At 56.4% G+C, this 17,889-nt stretch overlaps 3 protein-coding genes across 5 annotated transcripts in view; all 3 read left to right on the top strand.

Moving 5' to 3' along the window:
- The first annotated feature begins 1,173 nt into the window (after window positions 1–1,173).
- LOC128782965 (olfactory receptor 14A16-like) overlaps window positions 1,174–17,889 on the top strand; it is a 177,160-nt gene continuing 160,444 nt past the window's right edge. The window contains exon 1 of the mRNA XM_053933554.1: window positions 1,174–1,220. The gene's annotated coding sequence lies outside the window, so the exon portion shown is untranslated. The remainder of the gene's footprint in view (window positions 1,221–17,889) is intronic.
- On the top strand, window positions 4,011–5,216 carry LOC128782966 (olfactory receptor 14J1-like). Its single transcript, XM_053933555.1, has one exon. The coding sequence runs from the start codon at window positions 4,284–4,286 to the stop codon at window positions 5,214–5,216; it is 933 nt and encodes a 310-aa protein (XP_053789530.1). The 5' UTR covers window positions 4,011–4,283.
- Window positions 13,135–17,354, top strand: LOC128782927 (serine/threonine-protein kinase pim-1-like). 3 transcript variants are annotated; one of them, XR_008428925.1, is made up of 6 exons: window positions 13,135–13,843; window positions 13,951–14,001; window positions 14,206–14,572; window positions 15,188–15,364; window positions 15,995–16,859; window positions 17,143–17,354. XR_008428925.1 is itself a non-coding variant. In XM_053933473.1 (6 exons), exons 1-5 carry the CDS (start codon window positions 13,289–13,291, stop codon window positions 15,710–15,712), a joined length of 1,257 nt encoding a protein of 418 aa, XP_053789448.1. In that variant the 5' UTR covers window positions 13,189–13,288; the 3' UTR covers window positions 15,713–15,759; window positions 15,953–16,086. The 3 variants fall into 3 exon arrangements, 2 of the variants coding, with proteins under 2 accessions (XP_053789448.1, XP_053789449.1); XM_053933473.1 differs by lacking the exon at window positions 17,143–17,354 and adding an exon at window positions 15,606–15,759 and having other exon boundaries at window positions 13,189–13,843; window positions 15,953–16,086; XM_053933474.1 differs by lacking the exons at window positions 15,995–16,859; window positions 17,143–17,354 and adding an exon at window positions 15,606–15,674 and having other exon boundaries at window positions 13,189–13,843; window positions 15,188–15,454.

Raw genomic sequence — 17,889 nt, 5'->3', positions numbered from 1 at the left:
TTGCTGACATCTGGCCGCTGCCGAGCCCTGCCCCGCCGCCAGCCCGGGCCCAGCCAGGATCCGCCGGGCCCCAGGAGCAGCCCCGGGCCGGGCCGGCTCGGCCAAGCTTCTGCCGCCCTTGGGCTTGGCCCGCAACCAGCGGGCAGAGCCAGGAGAAGCCATCGGCCCCGGCCGTGCTGCTGCTCTGCTCTGGCCTGGCTGCTGAGATCCTGGCCCTGCCCCCAGCGCCGCCCAGCCTGACACAGCCCCAGCGCAGCCGCTGCACAAACCTCCATGGGAAAACAGCTCCGGCCGCAAGGACCCAGCCCGGCCGGGCTCACGCAACCATCTGCAGGCCCCGCCTCAGATATTGACTCTTCCCGTGCTTCCATCCATCCTCCCTCCAGTGAGAGAAAAGGACAAAGTGCAGGCACACACAGGAGCAACGTGAAGACACCGAGGTCAGTGAAGAGGAAGTTGAGTCCCAGATGGGAGGGATGAGGAGATGCCTTGACTTTGGGGCTGAAATCCTCTCGTAAATCCATGGAGAAGGATGGAATTGATCCATCATAACCTCTTTTTTCCTATAACGCATTGAAAAAAATGGGGAGATGACTTGTTCAGCAAAGGCCTCCATGCTAAAGTAAGGAAATGTTGAAGTAGCTGTGATCCCATGAGAAATTTGAACACTGAAAGAGAAAAGAGTGATGAGACCCTGTGCCCTCAGGGAGAGAAGAAGAAGACCTCTGTTCCCAGAGATTAAGATGGTTTCAGAAACAGATAAAGAGAACCTTTGCTCTTAAACACCTCAGCTGGAAACTAATATCCCATAAGTTGACATGGCCCATAAACACAGCTGTGGGAAAAGCTGTGAAAAAATGGGAGGGACTTCACGACTGCAGATTTTTCCAGGCAGCTGCTATTTGTGGAAATGAAAAGCCATGAGAGAACTGTTTCCTTGTGGAGAAGTCTCCATAACATTAACAAGAGGAACTTCCCTCCCTAAGTGAACTGAAGAAAGACTATTCTACAGAAAAATATTCTATTTTTCTGACTGAAAATTTTAGGTTCTGTCTCTTTACATTGTCAGGTTGTATGGAGAGAGGAAGTGTTCTGAAACTTTTGTTCTGATTCTTATTACTCTTTCTTTTAGTTACTGTTAATAAACGTGTTTTAATGCCCTTTTAAAGTTTTGAGCCCACTTTGCCTTTCTCCTAATCCTATCTCACAGCAAGAAATGAGTAAGTATATTCTAGGGAGTGCATTGGTAATTAGCCAACACTGAACCCACCACACTAATTGATGCATTGGCTGAGAAATCTCAAATTGGTGAACCAAAACCACTACAGAAACTTCATAATGAACTGCCCCAGACAAGAGGGAAATCAAGGCAGAGCCATGGTTTTTCAGGACTTGCTTGATCCTAATGAGCCCTGTGGTGCATTTGGAGCTGAGCCCTGGAACCTCAGGGCCTGAGAGGAGATTGCACAAACCTTACCAGGAGTCAAAGTCAGAAGAAAAGCCCAAAGTGTCTCAAAGCAATAATGGGTGCCACTGAGGTCCATCCCCAACACAGGCTCCTCATGGACTCCTTGGAGGAGAGAACTGGAGGCCAGGATGGCACAAAAACCTCTCAGAGACTCAAAATGGCACAAAAACCTCTCAGTGTGGAAAGGAAAACCCAAAGTACCTGAAAAAAGTTAAGTATCTCAAAGTATTAATGAGCCCCACTGAGTGTCAGTACAAAGCTCTCAAGGGACTCGTTAAAGCAGATAATTGGGGCCATGATTGCACAAACCTCTCACAGAGTCTGTATCCAAAGGGAAACACCAAGTACCTTAAAAGAACTGAAGTACCTTGAAGCATTAATGAGCCCCACTGAGTGTTGTTCCTGACAAAGCCTCTCCAGGGACTAATTACAGCAGATAATTGGAGGCCATGATTGCAGAAAGCTCTCAGAGACTGCAAGGCAAAAGCCAAAGCCCAAGTCCTTTGAAAAACCTGCAGTGCCTGGGAGCATTGTGGAGCCCCCAGGGCCATTCCTGAGCAAGGCTCCCCAGGGACTCCTTCCAGCAGATCCTTGAGGCCACTGGGATGTGGGCTAGGGGGGGATGCTGAGGGCAGGGCAAGGGGCTGACAGTGCCCAGCCTGGCTGGGGCTGTGCCAGGAGGCCCCAGGGCCTCAGGACAAGGTGACTCCTGACAGCCCTTGGTGCCACAGACCCTGCTGTGCCCCAGGCCACCAAGACTTGGCTTCTCTTTGTCCCCACCTGTCATCAGTGCCACCAGCTCTCTGCTCTGCCTGGGGCCTGGGGACACTTTCTCAGTCGTGTCCCTCACTGGGACCCATTAAAAGTCCAAGAAACTTTGGAGTTGGATTCTGACTTGGAGTTCTGGAGAGGTTTCTGCAGCTCCCTCTCAGGACCTGATGTTCAGGGCCTGAGCACAAAGCCCCAGAGGCTCATTCAAGTCCTTGTGCTGTGTCTGTGCTGCTGAGCTGGGCCGGGCTCCTGGCACAGAGGGTGATGCTGGTAAGCAAGCAGAGCTTCAAAAGCACATTTCTCTGGATGAGCAGCTCTTCTCCCAGCCCAGCAGGGCTGGGGCACTGCCTGCAGCCAGCGCGGGCACAGCCCAGAGGCACAGAGATCTTCAATCAGTCAGGGCTGGGAAGGTGCTGAGAAGTGCCTGGGGCAGAATCACTGCCAGCCCTTGGCACAGGAACCTCTGGCTGCAGGACAATGCAGCTGCAGCTCCTGCAGTGATCTCCTCAAGCTGGAACATCCCAATGCCCACAGACCCTGTGAGTACAACTCTGAGTATTTCTGGTGCAGGGCAGGTGAAATGCTCATGAAGCTCTGACATGCTGAGGGGTTCTGATCAGTCATAAAATATTTCCAAGACAAGGATTTGATAAAAATGAGGAAATTTCCAGTGACTTGGTATTCGGTTTCCTAATATTGAAGAATGGCAGGGAGAGATGATAAATATTAAAGGTTGATTATGAATTTTGACACGTGCATGTGACATCCAAGCTGTTACATTTAGTGATCAGTAGGTTCACAGGAGATCCCTAATGTGCTTGCAGCCACTCTGCCCATGGACAGCAGCAGCATCACCTTTGCTGGAGCCATCAGGCTCAGTCTGAGCTGTCCTTTCTCCAAGCTGCAAACAGAACCTGCCCCAGCCAGTGCCCTGCAAACAGGCTGGGTTCTGTCAGGCCAAGGAGAGTGCACAGAGATTTGGGGTCTGTGAGTGCTGGCAGGGAGAGATCAGGCACAGGGAAACACCTGCAGGAGGAAAATCTCCAGGAATCAGAGAGAAGATCAGGGAAGGAGAGAAAACAAAAGCCAGAAATGCTGTGGCAGGGAGAGTTTAGAGATGTGCAGAGGATCCCCTCCAGTGCAGCCCCTCCCTCTGCACAAGCCCCCTCCCTCCTGTGCCCCCAGCCAAGCCTCTGCCCTCAGGACCGGGGCTCCAAGGCGTGCAGCCCCTCCTGTGCAGACAGAGCTGCAGCAGAGCCGTGGGGCAGCTCTGCAGCCCCGGGCCCAGTTCCCTCTGCAGAGCACAGGGCTGGGAGCAGCTGCCCGGCACTGGGGGCTCTGGCAGGGGGCACAGCTGGCTCAGGGTGACACAGCTGTCCCCAGTGCCCAGCTCTGGGCAATGCTGGCACTGCAGCCAGGGAAGGAGCTGCATCTCCCTTCATCCAATTTCATCAGAAGGACACTTGGAAGTCTCCCTGTGATTTCAGTCCAAGCTGGGAGATTCAATCCAGGATGCAAACCTGTCCTAGAGCATCTCTGAGTTATAAGATTGATGGGGAAAGGCAGAGGTGTTGTGACCCTGAAAATGCTGCTGGGTGAAAGGAGCAACGTGAGTCCTTGGCTCCAAATGTGGAGCTGGGCTGTGCTGGATCCATCTGCTCTCAGCAGTACCTGGGGTTTTTTAGGGAAAAGTGGGAAGTTGATCATCCTCCCCTGGAGAAATGTTAAAGCCCGAAGAAACTCTCAAGAGGTCAGAATGTCAGACCATCTCCCCTCACTCCCCTCTGATCACACTGCCTCACACAACTTGCTCTGTTCTCCCTGGAGGCAGCAGAAATGCTGAGGGTTTCTGATATCCAAGAACAACAGGACAGATAAAGAGAGATTATGAAGAAAACCCCAGAACTCATGAACACTAAAGTGTGTCTCTGTGTGTTCAGGGTAAGGGTGTATGGGAAATGGCTTTGATTTTGGTTACAGGTATCTCCTCTAACTCTTCACTGTCCTTTCTCCATGAACAGGTGCCCATGTGCAGCCACAGCAAATGTCCAACAGCAGCTCCATCAGCCACTTCCTCCTGCTGGCACTGGCAGAGACGCGGCAGCTGCAGCTCCTGCACTTCTGCCTCTTGCTGGGCATCTCCCTGGCTGCCCTCCTGGGCAACGGCCTCATCATCAGCGCCGTAGCCTGCGGCCACCACCTGCACACGCCCATGTTCTTCTTCCTGCTCAACCTGGCCCTCAGCGACCTGGGCTCCATCTGCACCACTGTCCCCAAAGCCATGCACAATTCCCTCTGGGACACCAGCACCATCTCCTACACAGGATGTGCTGCCCAAGTTTTTCTGATTTTCTTCTTCCTTGGATCAGAGCTTTCCCTCCTGACCATCATGTGCTACGACCGCTACGTGTCCATCTGCAAACCCCTGCACTACGGGACCCTCCTGGGCAGCAGAGCTTGTGCCCACATGGCAGCAGCTGCCTGGGCCAGTGCCTTTCTCAATGCTCTCATGCACACGGCCAATTCATTTTCCCTGCCCCTGTGCCATGGCAATGCCCTGGGCCAGTTCTTCTGTGAAATCCCACAGATCCTCAAGCTCTCCTGCTCCAAATCCTACCTCAGGAAATTTGGGCTTCTTGCTGTTAGTGCCTGTTTAGGATTGGGATGTTTTGTGTTCATTGTTTTCTCCTATGTGCAGATCTTCAGGGCCGTGCTGAGGATCCCCTCTGAGCAGGGACGGCACAAAGCCTTTTCCACCTGCCTCCCTCACCTGGCCGTGGTCTCTCTGTTCCTCAGCACTGCCACATTTGCTCACCTGAAGCCCCCCTCGATGTCCTCCCCATCCCTGGATCTGTCAGTGTCAGTTCTGTACTCGGTGGTGCCTCCAGCCCTGAACCCCCTCATCTACAGCCTGAGGAACCAGGAGCTCAAGGCTGCAGTGTGGAGACAGATGACAGGATGCTTTGAGGAACATTAAACTGCTGGCCATTTTCTGCAAATAACTCATAATAAAATAATATTTTGTACTTCTTCCTCGTATCAATTCAGCGGTTCTTTTTTTTTACTTTAGCTTTTTATTATTGTCCACAAAGAAATGTCATTGTTTGTTCTATTTCTCATTTTGTTTCTCTCCACATTCCCTGTGGCCACAGACTGTGTCAATGAGGGGCTGCGCTCTTGGTGTCTTTAAAGGAACTCAAGGATCTCCCAGCAGAGTTTTCTGCAGAGCTGCCCTTTTGTTGCCTTCTCTGGAGCTGCAGCAGCAATGTCTGTGTGCAGAGCTGGGGGCAGATCAGTGCTGGCACAGCAGCTGTGCCCAGCAGCAGCAGCAGCAGCAGCAACACTTGGTGTTGGCAGTGCTGCTCCCGTGGCCCTGCCCCGCTGCCCTGGTGGCCCTGGTGTTGCTGCAGGGCCTGAGTGCTCTCGGGGCCGGGCACAGTCCTGGGGGTGGCAGTGCCGGGGCTGCAGCAGGGACAGGCCATGGGCACTGCTGGGGCAGCACTGACGCCTCAGGCCAGGGCCTGGGGGCTCCAGGCTCCTTGCCCAGGCTCTCTCAAGAACATGGCCAGGCCAATGCTCAGCACAGAAAACCCCCGTCAGCAGCCCCAGGCTGGCCGTGGGCAGGCTGGGGGCAAACAGCACGGCTGGTGCTCTGCCAGGGCCCTGGGGGAGACGGGAAGGAGCAGCAGAGCAGGGGCTGATCCATCCCCAGTGCGCTGCACAGCCCAGGGCAGCGTCCCAGAGCGTCCTCATGGAGCTGCCAACAACATCCCCCCTCTGCAGCCCTGGCCTCTCCCCCAGCTCACACAGGTGCCGCATCCTTGTAGGCACAGACACGGCAGCGCTGGCTCAGGAGCCCCTGTTTGCATTGCACACAGCAGGCGGGAGCACCCCCGTGCTGGTGCTGTGGGGACATGAACCTGAGGGAGCACAAATGCCATCAGCCCCTGGGGCCAGGAAGGGCTGGGGGACACCAGGGAAACCACTCAGCTTTGTCCTGGCCTCTGCACTCAGCCACAAAGTTTGTTCCCATCAGCTGGGACTTTCCTGTCCCACTGCAGACGCTGTTGCTCAGAGCCAGGGCTGCCTGGCAGCCACCCCCAAACTGCCCTGAGCATTTCCTTTGCTTCTCCTCAGCTTTCTTTACTCTTCCCTGGTGCAGATTTCCTCCTCTTGCCCACCCCTGTTCCCTGCCCTGCACACAGCCCATCCCTGTTTGCCCTTTCCTCTCTGGCCCCACTCCCCATTGCAGTTCCTGCCTTGGCACCATGGGAATGTCCCTTGGGGAGCAGGATCATCCCACAAGTGCTGCAGGAATTGTCTGCAGGCTCCTGCAGTGCCTCGTGCTGCTCCCTTGCCAGAGGCAGCCCAGGCCAGGGGGGCACATCTGGGCTGCTGTGTCTGCCTGTGGGGCTCCCTGTTCTGGGCAAGGAGGAGGAGCTGCAGAGGCTCTGCAGGACTGACAGGATGGGCTTTGGGGCTGTGAGGAGAAGCTGAGGGACCTGGGCTGCTGCAGCTTCTGAAGAGGAGGCCCAGGGCTCCTCCTGCAACTGCTCCAAGGGTGGTTTCAGAGAATCCCAGAATCAGCAAGGTTGGAAAAGGCCCTGGAGATCATTAAGCCCAACCTGTGCCCTGACACCGCCTTGTCACCCCTGAGCCTCCTCTTCTCCAGGATCAACAACCCCAGCTCCCTCAGCCGCTCCTCACAGGATCTGTGCTCCAGACCCCCAACCTGCCTTGTTGCCCTTCTCTGGACACGCTCCAGCCCCTCCATGTCCTTCCTAAATTGGGGGCCCAGAACTGGACACCGCCCTCGAGGTGCTGCCCAACCAGTGCCCAGCACAGGGGAAGAATCACTGCCCTGCTCCTGCTGGCCACACCATTCCTGACCCAGGCCAGGAGCCTGTGCAGAGCCCTCCTACCCTCCAGCAGATCAACACTCACAACCAGCTTGGTGTCACCACGGTTCCATGAGGCCCCAGAGTGTCCCAATGGTCTCCATGATTCCATGAGGCCTCCCAGTGTCACAATGTCCCTTTGGTTCCATGGGACCCCTTGGTGTCACAAAGTCCCTTGGATCCTTGGGCCCCGCAGTGTCACAATGGCACTGTGGTTCCCCAAGGCCCTGCAGTGCCACAGTGGATCCTTGGTTCCATGAGGTCTGGCAGGGCAGCAATGCTCTCCTTGGTCCCACAGGGTCACAATGGCCTCTTGGTCCCAAGGGACACTGTTGTGGTCTGTGGTGGTGGCAGGCACAACTTTCCCTGAGAGTGTTTTGTGCTAACGGGCAGGAGCCACGAGAGCCCCAGCACACACACACACACACGGAGCAGCTCGGCAGTGAAGACACGGGAGGGTCCAGGCATGGAGCTCCAGCCAGGGTTTATTAGGGTCTGACGCTCCAGGGGTCTGGGAGTTAAAGACAAAGACAAAGGAGGGTTTAGGGTATAAATACAGGAAAAGAGGGGGTGGGGGAGAGCATCAGGGATCCAATGGTCTGAGGGTTCAGGGGTCGTACACAGGGAAAGGGACTGATGGGGCTCACCCCCAGATTGGGGTGATCCCAGGAGGTGGTAAAATCTCTCCTCCATCCCGGGCCTTCGAAGAAAGACTCACTAGTCTTCAGTTGTTCGGTCTCAAGGTAGTTTATTGCATGTTGTCTCAAGGCACACACACTCCCTGACATTCCCTCTGACTCCTTCTCCCTCTGTGTCTCTCTCCGTCTCCATCTCCGTCTCTGTCCCTTTCTGTCTCTCTCCGTCTCTCTCACCCAAGGCCTGATGCCATCTTTTATATGACACATTACGTATTAAATGTTTATAGTTTTTCCCCAATGCCTATCACCTATATTGAACAGTGACTTTCTACTCTAAACCAATCTGTGAGTGCCAACATCACCAAGAACATGGGGAATAGGAAGGAGAAAGAAGGAGGACAGGGCACCCCAAATCCCTCCATCTTAGAACTTCTGACCCCCATGTACAAAACTCAGACCCCTCTGTACAAGGCCTAAAACCCCCCTGTACAGCACTCAAAAATCCTTCCTTTCACTTTGTGACTACTTCTATTATAATATCTAAACTTTTGTGATTTCTTGTCCTTCCGGCAAGGTTGGTAAATTGTTCCATGGGTCAAATTCAAAACCACAGGGGTTCCCGGGTGCCTGCCAGGGTCTCAGATGCTTCTGACTGATGCTGTTGAGCAGGACGGGAACAGAGAACTCCAGATCATAAGGTTAAGAAAATGAACTCCCTCTTTATTTCAAATGTACCGCTCTATATATAGAGAACATCGAGAACACTAGTTTCATTGGTCTTAGAGTAAAAACATGTCACACCATTGGTGTGCAGTGAATGACGCACAGTAGCAGAATATATCTATAAACAATGTGAATAACAAGATAGATTAGAGAATTATTTACATTCTTTCCCAACTGTTTCCCAGGCTCTTGCCTGGTTAGAAAACCTTTCTCTTTCTCTCTGACTAAGCTGAGAATATCCACATCTGACCTGGACTCGGAACATCCAAGAGTGTCTGAGGGACACCTTGGGTTCCAACACCTGCCCTGCGCCTCTGTCCCTGCAGGCTGTCCTCATCCCCCGGCTGCCCCACCTCGCTGACCCCTTCCTTTGCTGACAGCTCTGCCTCCTGCCTGCCTCTGCCTGGCCACACAAAGCCTTGGGCTGCTCCAGGCTTCTTCTGGGGATGTGTTGCACCACAGCCCTGCCCTGGGAGGGAAATTCTCCTCTTGTGTCCAGTCTGGACTTCCTCTGCTGCATTTCTGGTATAATTTCTCTCTCTGGCTGTTTCCCTCTATGGAGAAAAGCTCCACCATTTCTGAATCCACCCTTCAAGCCCTGCCCAGGGCATTCCTAATCTGTCCTCAGTCTCTTCACAACTGAGCCCAGGCACATCAGCCTCCATATATGTGTTTGGTTCTTGAGGCCTGCAAACCCAGCCTGGGAGATCTCTGGGCCCTCTCCAAGGTGTTTGCAAATGAAAACATTCTGCTCATGTCACCAGAAACCAAGGCCAAGCAGAACTGTCTGTCCTGGCAGCTTTTGTCTGGGAGCAATCCTAGGATAGATGGAATTTTGGTGGCCAAATTCCAGTTTCTGCCATGACCCCTGGACAAGAATGTCAGTTCTCTTCTGTAGGAAGGAAGGCACAGAGCCCCAGTGCTTCTGAGGCAGATGAGATGTGACCACCAGAGGCCAAGGCCAGCCGGAGCTGGCAGCAGTTTTTCTGGGAGATACCCTTGCATGCAGGAAACTTTATAGGGGAGATACCAATTTTGTCCATGGCTGTCTGAAAAGAGGGACAGCTCTTTTCCATAGCAAGGAAAGCACGGAGCCCCAGTGGTTCATGGGCAAATGAGAGGCAGCCCTTGGCATTCCAGGATCAGCCAGACCTGTCAGGTGGCCCCTGGGAGGCCAAGCCAGCCAGACCTGTTCCATGTTCCCTCGGTTCCATGGGGCCCCACAGTGTCCCAATGGTCCCTTGCTCCCATGAGGCCCTGAGGTGTCACAATGTCCCCTTGGTGACACGAAGCCCTGAAGGGTCACAATGGTCTCCATGGTTCCACAAGGCCCCACAGTGTCATGGTGGTCTCCATAGGAAGGGAACAACCCAGCCCCAGTGTTCCAGGGGCGGATGAGCTGCAGCCACCAGAGGCCAAGGGCAGCCAGATCAGATGGTGCTGGCAGATTTTGTTATTGGATATAGGGAATTTTAGAGGTGGAATACCAGTTTCAGACCTGGTTGCCTGGAGGTGAAGGATGGTTCTTTTCCATAGGAAGGAAAGCACGGAACACCGGTGTTTCAGGGCCAGATGAAAAGTGGCCATCAGAGGCCAAGGGCAGCCAGACCTCTCTGTTCTGGTATTTTTTTGTCTGAAAGCAACCCTTGGATATAAGGAATTTTGGAGGTGGAATCCCAATTGTGGTCATTTCTGCATTGGTAATAAGGATGGTTCTTTTCCATAGGAAGGAAAGTACGGAGCACAAATGTTTCAGGTTCAGAAGCAGAGAGCGGTGGCTCCTGAGAGGCTGAGCCAGCCAGAGCTGTTTGTCCTGGCAGCTTTCGTCACTGAGAAATCCTTGGATCTAGGGAATTCTGGAGGAACATTCCCAACTTTGGCCATGGGCATCTGGTCGAGATGGATGTTTTTTCCCATAGGAAAGAAAAGCACAAAGCCCAGGTGTTTTGGAAGGAGATGAGAGGTAGTCACCATGGGCCAAGAGAGTCAGACCTGCCTTTGCTGGCACCTTTCATCTGGGGAAATCCTTGGGTATTTGGAATTTTGAAAGTCTCCTCTGCTTCCACGAGGTCCCCATAGCATCACAACTGGTTCCATGACGTTCCCCAGTGTCACTGTGGTGTCCCTGGACCTGCATTGTCACACTGACCCATGGTTCCATGAGGTTCCCCAGTGTCACCGTGGTCGCTGTCAGAGGCTGGATGAGATCGATGTCCCCAGACACCTTGGGTTGAGCTGTCAATCAGTCACACAGCTGGGACAGCGCTAACCCAGCTCTGAACGCCCGAGCAATCACAAGTCCCAGCTGGGGGGAGGCCCACGAAGGCCCAGGGGCTTAAAACCAAGGAGCACAAGGTCAGCCCCTGCTATGGACTCTGCCTTCTCGTAGGGTTTGTGTCTCAGCCACACTGGAACCCCAGGAGCTGGGAGCCACAGGTGTGTCTTTCTGTGGAGCTTCTGTCTTTCTGTCTCTCTCTGTCTTTCCTCTCCTTCTAATGCTCTTTCTATGGAACATTTTTGGGTACCTGAACATCTGAAGTGTTTAAGGCTTTCCCGGCTAAATGGGCTGAGTGAATGAAGTTACTGCTACGACAAGTGTTTTACGTTGGATTGGATGTTGTATTAAATGCTTTCCCAGAGTTTCTTGGGTTTTTGTACTTTGCCAGGAAAATTTTGTGGGTTCCCGAATGGGCGCTGAGGGGCACTTGGGGATCCTGGAGGGTCTGGGGGACACTTATGGGACAGATGGGGGCGGATACCGGGGGTTCTGTGGGGCGCGCGGCATGACGGGAGTTGTAGTCCCAGCCCCAATGGGGCTCTATTGGGCCACAGAGCATGACGGGAGTTGTAGGCAAAAGAAAAGCACATACTCCAGGCACCGCCCCCAAGCCACAGTCCCTGGCGCTGATTGGTTGAGGGCCATGATGGGCGGGAGACTCAGCAAATGGGAGGCAGCGGAGGCGGGAACAGCCCATTCAACCCCTCCAGTCCCTCCCAGCACAGCCCAGTTCATCCCCAGTACAGCCCAGTACAACCCCAGTGCCCCTCCAATCCCTCCCAGTACAGCCCAGTCCCTCCCAGTACACCTGAGTTCATTCTCAGGCCCTTCCAGTTCCCCCCAGTGCCATCCATATTCCGCTCCAGTGTCCCCCAGTCTTCCCCACAGCGTTCCCGCCCATTGCGGGGCAGTGGCGCAGACGGAATGTCCTGCGGCCCAAACCTCCTGCTCCTGCCACACAGCGCCCAGCGTTCTCCCCCTCCTCCTCCTCTCCCAGCACGGCACAAATTCCAGCTCGGAGGAGGCTTCCCCAGAGAGGGCTCCGGCTCCTGCTCCAGCCTGAGTGTCCCTGCGGAGGAACAGGGCATCCTTCAGGCACTTCCACAAGCTCAGGCTTCCCATTCCATGGGGAATCTGGGGTGGAAATGGCCTTTTTCAGAAAGACAAATGCAGAGGAGATGGATTAGAAATTATTAGGAAAAAAATGACCCTTCTTCCAGACAAAGTCCACCAAGTCATTGCCTGCATTTCTCCTTTTCAAATTCTCTCAGTCATCTCCTGAGAGGTCCAGCTTGTTCTGCTGCTTTCCATGAACTGATTGTGCTCTTGATTTATGAACCAATGCACCAGATGTGGAATCATCTACACTGAACTCAGAAACAAACTCCCTCTGTCAGCCCATTTTCATCTTCTAGATCACTTTCAAGATGTCCATGGGGATGTTGCAATGATGATCACACAGCTCTCCACTTCTGGCTGCAGGCTCTGCAGATTCTTTCTCTGAATTCAGCCAGGCTTGCATTCCCTGACAATTCCTGGTAGCCCGTCAGGGTTTCTTACGGTAGAACAGTAACAATGAAAACCTCACCAATGGCACAACTGCCCAGCCCACAAGGAAAAGAAAGAAGAATTTGTACATTTCTGCAAACCTTTGTCCTGCTGTGCTGCAGGAGTTGGGCTGCATGCAGGTTGTGGAAAGGCAAGAGAAGCTGCAGCTGGTGGCACATCTTGTGACAGGAGCTGCTCAAAGCTTCCTCGTTCTCCAGGAAAGGATCTTGGAAAGAGCAAACAGGACTGTGGAGAAGATTCTGGGAAAACTGAAAGAGCTTTTAAGAAATGAAATGAAAATGGAAAGAAACAATCCAAGATGTTTTTCTCTGTTTATTTTTATGCTCCCTTTTCCATCTTGAACTACTTCTCCATCCCATTAATCCAAATGGGTCTCACTTCTAAGATCCATGACTTGGCAAGTTCTAGACCTGTAAAATACCATGAGCTACACACAGTTTGCCTTCCCCTGGGTTTGTTTTTTTTTTTTTGAAATCATTGCTGGAGAGGTAAGTGCAGTGCTTGGGTCAGGTACAAATTCTGCATTCAGGGAATGCACTCCGAGAGTGTTTGACCCTCAGCAGGGACAATGCACAGCAGCGCCCAAGGGGATTCCTGTGCCCCTGGGCAGGAGTCCAGACTCTGGGTCTGGGCTGAACACGGCAAAGTTCCCGTGTTTGGACAGGCTCAGGGGCTGCCCCGGGGAGCGCGGGGCTGGGCGCGGGGGTGAGCGGGCAACGGACAAAAGGACACGGGGACAAACGGCCCCGGAGCTTCAGTTGCTTCAGTTGCAGCGGCAGCAGCGGCAGCAGCAGCAGCAGCAGTGAAAGCAGCGAAAGAAGCGGCATTGTCAAGTCCCTCTTGCTCCTCCTCTCCCTCTCTTGCTGTCCCGCAGCCTCTCCCGCTCTCCCTTTCCCGCTGTCCCCTCCTCTCCCAGTCTCCCTCTCCCCTGCCGGGCCGGGCCATGCCCCCGCCCCGTCCCCGGCCGGGGCTGCCCCATCCCCGTCTTCATCCCCGGCCGTCCCGCCGCGGTCTCGCCTCCGCCCGGCTCTGGCTGTGCTGGCGCTGGCTGTGCCGGGCGGGAATCAGTGCCTGGGGCGGCATCGCCGCCCTTTGGCTCCGCCTGGCCCGAGCCCGGCCCCGGCCCCGACGTGGGCTCCAGTCCCGGCCCCGGCCCCGGCTCCTCCCGGGCCCCGCGGAGGACACAGGCGGCGCGGCCGCTGCCGCCGCCTCCGCTGCGGCTTCCCCGGCCCGAGCTCCGCCGCTCGGCAGCGCGGCCGCCGGCCCCGAGCCGCCGCTGTCCCGTTGCCAGGAGAGAACGCCTGGGGATGGCCGGCCCGGGGCGCTCGGGGGGCGCTCGGGAGCCGCTCCTGGCCCCGGGCCGAGCGCTGACAGCCGTGTCCCGCCCGCAGGGAAGGCGCAGGAGGCCCTGCAGGAGCGGTACCGGCTGGGTTCGCTGCTGGGCAGCGGCGGCTTCGGCAGCGTCTTCGCGGCCACGCGGCTCTCGGACGGCGCCCCGGTGAGCGGCGGGGCCGGCGGCGGGCGCAGGAGGAGGAGGAGGAGGAGGAGGATGGGGTTGGGCTAGGCGGGGGGTGAGGTGAACCCGCTGCTCTCCCTTGCTCGCAGGTGGCCATCAAAAGGGTGCCGCGGGATCGCATCCGGCACTGGGGCGAGCTGGTGAGTGAGCGGGGCCAGCGGCAGAAGCCGGGCCGTGCCGGGCGGGGATGAGCCGGGGCCCGGCAGGGTGGAAGCTGCCGGGAGCCCTGCAGGGAGAGCGGGCGTGGGCTGAGCGGGGCATGCAGAGCATCCCGGGCTGGCTGAGGGCTTCCCCAGCCCCGGCACGGCCTCAGCCCCACTGACGGCATCGCGCTCCTCCCGCAGCCCGACGGCACCAGCGCACCCCTGGAGATCATGCTGCTGGACAAGGTGGCCTCTGGCTGCGCTGGTATCATTCAGCTCCTGGAGTGGCTCGAGCTCCCCGACAGCTTCTTGCTGGTGCTGGAGCGCCCGGAGCGGTGCCAGGACCTGTCGGGTTTCCTGGCGGAGCGGAGGTTCCTGCCGGAGGAGGAGGCGCGGGGGCTGTTCCGCCAGGTGCTGGAGGCCGTGCGGCACTGCACCAGCTGCGGGGTCCTGCACAGGGACATCAAGCCCCAGAACATCCTGCTCGACCTGGCCACCGGGCAGCTGAAACTGATCGAATTTGGCTGTGGCGCCTTCCTCCAAGACACAGCCTACACCCAGTTTGCAGGTGAGCCCTGCCAGGGGATGCTCCTGGGCATCTCATGGCCCAGCCGGGGTGCAGCACCGGGGCTCCCCCTATTGCAGCTGGGATGGGATTAATGCTGGAGCCAGGTTGATTTGGGTGGGGGTGTGAGGGGGTCCAGCTCCCAGCCCTGCTGACAGCCTTCAACACCCACTGTGCCCTGGGCTGGGGCTGGAGCTGGGGCAGCCAGCCTGACAAAAACCCCCATGGGGGTAGCAGAGAGGGGGGCCTGACCCCGTGCCCCGGAGGGTTTGGTGTGCAGGCGAGGAAGGGCTTGGACTGCTCTGCTCCCCTTGTTTGCCTTGGCTTATTCACATTTTTGGGGGGCTGTGCAGGCAGGTAGTCGAGTGGGTTTCTCCACCACTGGGTGAGTTTTTCTTTTGTGTGTCATGGCTGGGCCTTCCCAGGGTTTCTGCTGCCCTCTTTCAGCACCAGTGGCTTCTTTTCCAGCCCTGAGTCTGTACACAAGTCCCAGGTGCTGGGAAGAGGGCAGCGGTCACCCCGTGTGCCACTGGGGCAGCCCCCACATGCCCAGGGGTGCTGGGGCCAGGCTCTGGGAGCAGCAGCATCCCCCTGCTGAACTCTGTCTGTGTTCCACAGGAACCCTGTCCTACAGCCCACCAGAGTGGATCCACCACCGACGCTACCACGGCGAGGCAGCGACCATCTGGTCCCTGGGCCTCCTGCTGTGCCACCTGGTCATGGGCAAGCACCTGTTCAGGAGGGGCCAGGAAATCATCTGGGGGCGGATCTTGTTCCCACAACGGCTCTCTCAAGGTGGATCCTCATCTCTGGCCACGGGGGCAATACCAGTGCTGGGAGACAGCAGCAGCTCGTGGGCATCCCGCTCTGGCAGCTGCTGAGGAGGTGGCACAAGTCCTGCTCTCCTGCTCTCCTCCAAACAGAGAATCCATGGGGAGGTTTAGGCCCAGCTCTGGGCACACCCAGCATGGCCTGGGCATGGGTACAGGGGGGCAACTTCTCCAACTGACTGGTGATTCCTGGTTTCTCTCCCCAGAGTGCCAGGATGTCATTAAGAGGTGTTTGTCCATGCAGCCCTTGGACAGGCCGTCCTTAGAAGAGCTTTTCTGTGATCCTTGGGTGCGGGGTGTTCCTCTGCCCTAGAGGATGGGAGAGATCCAGGTGCACAGTTGGATCCAGGGGCCTGGCAGGTAACAGCTCCACACATCTCTTGGCAATCAGTGGCAAAGCCAACCAGACAGGTTTTGTCCTGCCTGTAGCTCTGAGCAGGGGTCAGCAGAGGGGAACACGCAGCTCTTGGGCTGGAGCTGAGCTGGACACCTGGTGTGGCAAGCACTGGTGGCCACCATCCCCTGGGTTTTGCTTGTCCTGGTTCCCTGACAGCTGGGCCCTGGGCAGAACCCTGACAGCCTGGTCTGGCCCCAGGGAAGGAGAAGGAGCCCCTGCAGAAGCTGCACCAGGTGGGGCTGCTGCTGCTGGAGACACCAAGGACAACCTCAAGGATGACAATCTCTTCTTCGGCCTGGCCAGCTGAAGATGATGGACTTGGATTCTGGCACCTTCTCCAAAGCCAGGCTCCACAGGGAATTTGCAGATGAGTCCACACGCAGGGGGATGCTCCCAGATTTGGGCATTGCTCAGCCTGGCTGGGAACCAAAGGTTCCCCCTTTGCTGGGGTGGATGCAGCTGATCCTTCAGTCGGCTGCCAGGCTGCTTTTGGCAGGGCTGGGGGCATGGGCTGGGGTGGGTACGAAATGGGAGTGGGCTCCTGACCCTGCCAACAGCCCCCAGCACCCACCGTGCCCCAGGCTGGGGCTGGGGCTGGGGCAGCCAGCCCGACACAAACCAACCCCCATGGTGGGAACAGATGTGGGACTCCAGAACCTGTGCAGGGGCTGCTTTGCTTTGCAGGCAAGGAAGGGTTTGGGCTGCTCCACTGCCCCTGTTTGCTTTGGGATCAGCGTTATTTTGGGGGGCAGTGCAGGGGGAAGGGAGAAAGCCTGGGCTTCCCTCACCTGTGGGTGGGTTTTTCCCTGGCATGCAGGGGTTGGGCCTTCCTCAAGCCCCTGACAGAGATAGGATTTTTGACCTTTTTTCTTGTTCCCCTTTTTGTCTGTAATCTATTTTCAATCATTGGTTGTTTGTTTTTCTAGAGGAAGCGTTCCAGGTGGGGTCCAGCCTGGATGGGGAAGTGCTTGGGAGCAGCTGCGGCGTGGATGGGCCATGTCCTTGGAGAAGGCTGAGGACATTGTTTGGGACCAGCTTTTCTTCCAGCGGTGGATGGCGTCAGGTGGGTCCCGTCTGCTTGGCATGGTGGGATTAGAGCTTTGGGGAGATGGCAGCGAGCACAGGAGCATCCTGCTGCGGGCAGCTGCTGAGGGCTGGATGTGCCGTGGCTGGCTGCAGGCTGGGCACATGTCCTGCCCTCCTGCTCTGCTGCCAAAGGCAGCAGTGATGGGCAGCTCTGGGCACCGCTCTGGGCACGGCCAGCATGGCCTGGGCACCGCGGGCGGCTGGGACAAGGGGACAGGAGCCTTCAGCTGACGGGCGCTTTCTGCTTTCTCTCCTTGCAGCCGGGCTCTGCGGGTGCTGAGGCTGCTCTGGGCTCTGCCAGGGCTCTGCTGGAGTTCAGCACCGGGCCAGAATCAGCCAAAGAAGAAATGGTGTGACCTGCAGCACAGCCTTGCTTGAGCATTTCAGCAACACAGCTCAAGTTTGCAGAGTGTACACCTCCCAGGGAAAACATGCCACCACCCAAAAAATAAACTTGTTCAATAACTTCTGAGATGAAATCAATCTGGGATGACCCCAAATGACATTTTTCAGCTTGCTCAAGCTGTAGCTCAGCCCTTCTCTGAACAGTTCTCTCCCCCACCTGCCTTTTACTTCCCAACTGCTCCCTCTTTTCCCCCAGTGAGTTCCCAGCCCATGGCAGTCTCCAGCACACTGCTGCCTTCCTTGGTGCCCCTCACCACGAGGAAGGCTGAGCCCCAGGCTTAGGGACTCATCCTGGCGCTGGCTGAGGAGCAGCAATGTCTCAGAGGTCTGGTGGGATTTTAGTGTCCTTCAGAGCTGCTCTCCAGCCCTCAGCTCTCCTCACTGCTGAGTTCCCACTCCCTTTTCCTCGTCCTTGCAGCAGGATGAGCTCTGTGAATCCCCTTGAGCCTCCCCACTCTTCCCAGCCCACGCACCCACCTCAGTTAGGCTGAAGCTGCAGCTTCTCTGTCTCCTCTGGCACACCAGTCCAGTCCCCTGTGCGGGGAGCCCCAGCCCCAGAGCACAGCACTCAGCAGTGCAGTCCGGGCTGGAGCAGCTGCCCT

The sequence above is a fragment of the Vidua chalybeata genome (assembly GCF_026979565.1).
Source record: "Vidua chalybeata isolate OUT-0048 chromosome W unlocalized genomic scaffold, bVidCha1 merged haplotype SUPER_W_unloc_5, whole genome shotgun sequence".
Lineage (NCBI taxonomy): Eukaryota > Metazoa > Chordata > Aves > Passeriformes > Viduidae > Vidua > Vidua chalybeata.
The sequence above is the reverse complement of the archived record's forward strand: the minus strand, read 5'-3'. Positions and strand labels throughout refer to the sequence as shown.

Excerpts from the sequence above, each read along its gene's own strand:
- LOC128782927 (XM_053933473.1), top strand. The coding sequence starts at position 13,289 with ATGCCCCCGCCCCGTCCCCGGCCGGGGCTGCCCCATCCCCGTCTTCAT. Across the intron at positions 13,844-13,950 it reads GGCTCTCGGACGGCGCCCCG|GTGGCCATCAAAAGGGTGCC; the intron begins GTGAGCGGCGGG and ends CCTTGCTCGCAG. Across the intron at positions 15,365-15,605 it reads CCCACAACGGCTCTCTCAAG|AGTGCCAGGATGTCATTAAG; the intron begins GTGGATCCTCAT and ends TTCTCTCCCCAG.
- LOC128782966 (XM_053933555.1), top strand. The coding sequence starts at position 4,284 with ATGTCCAACAGCAGCTCCATCAGCCACTTCCTCCTGCTGGCACTGGCA.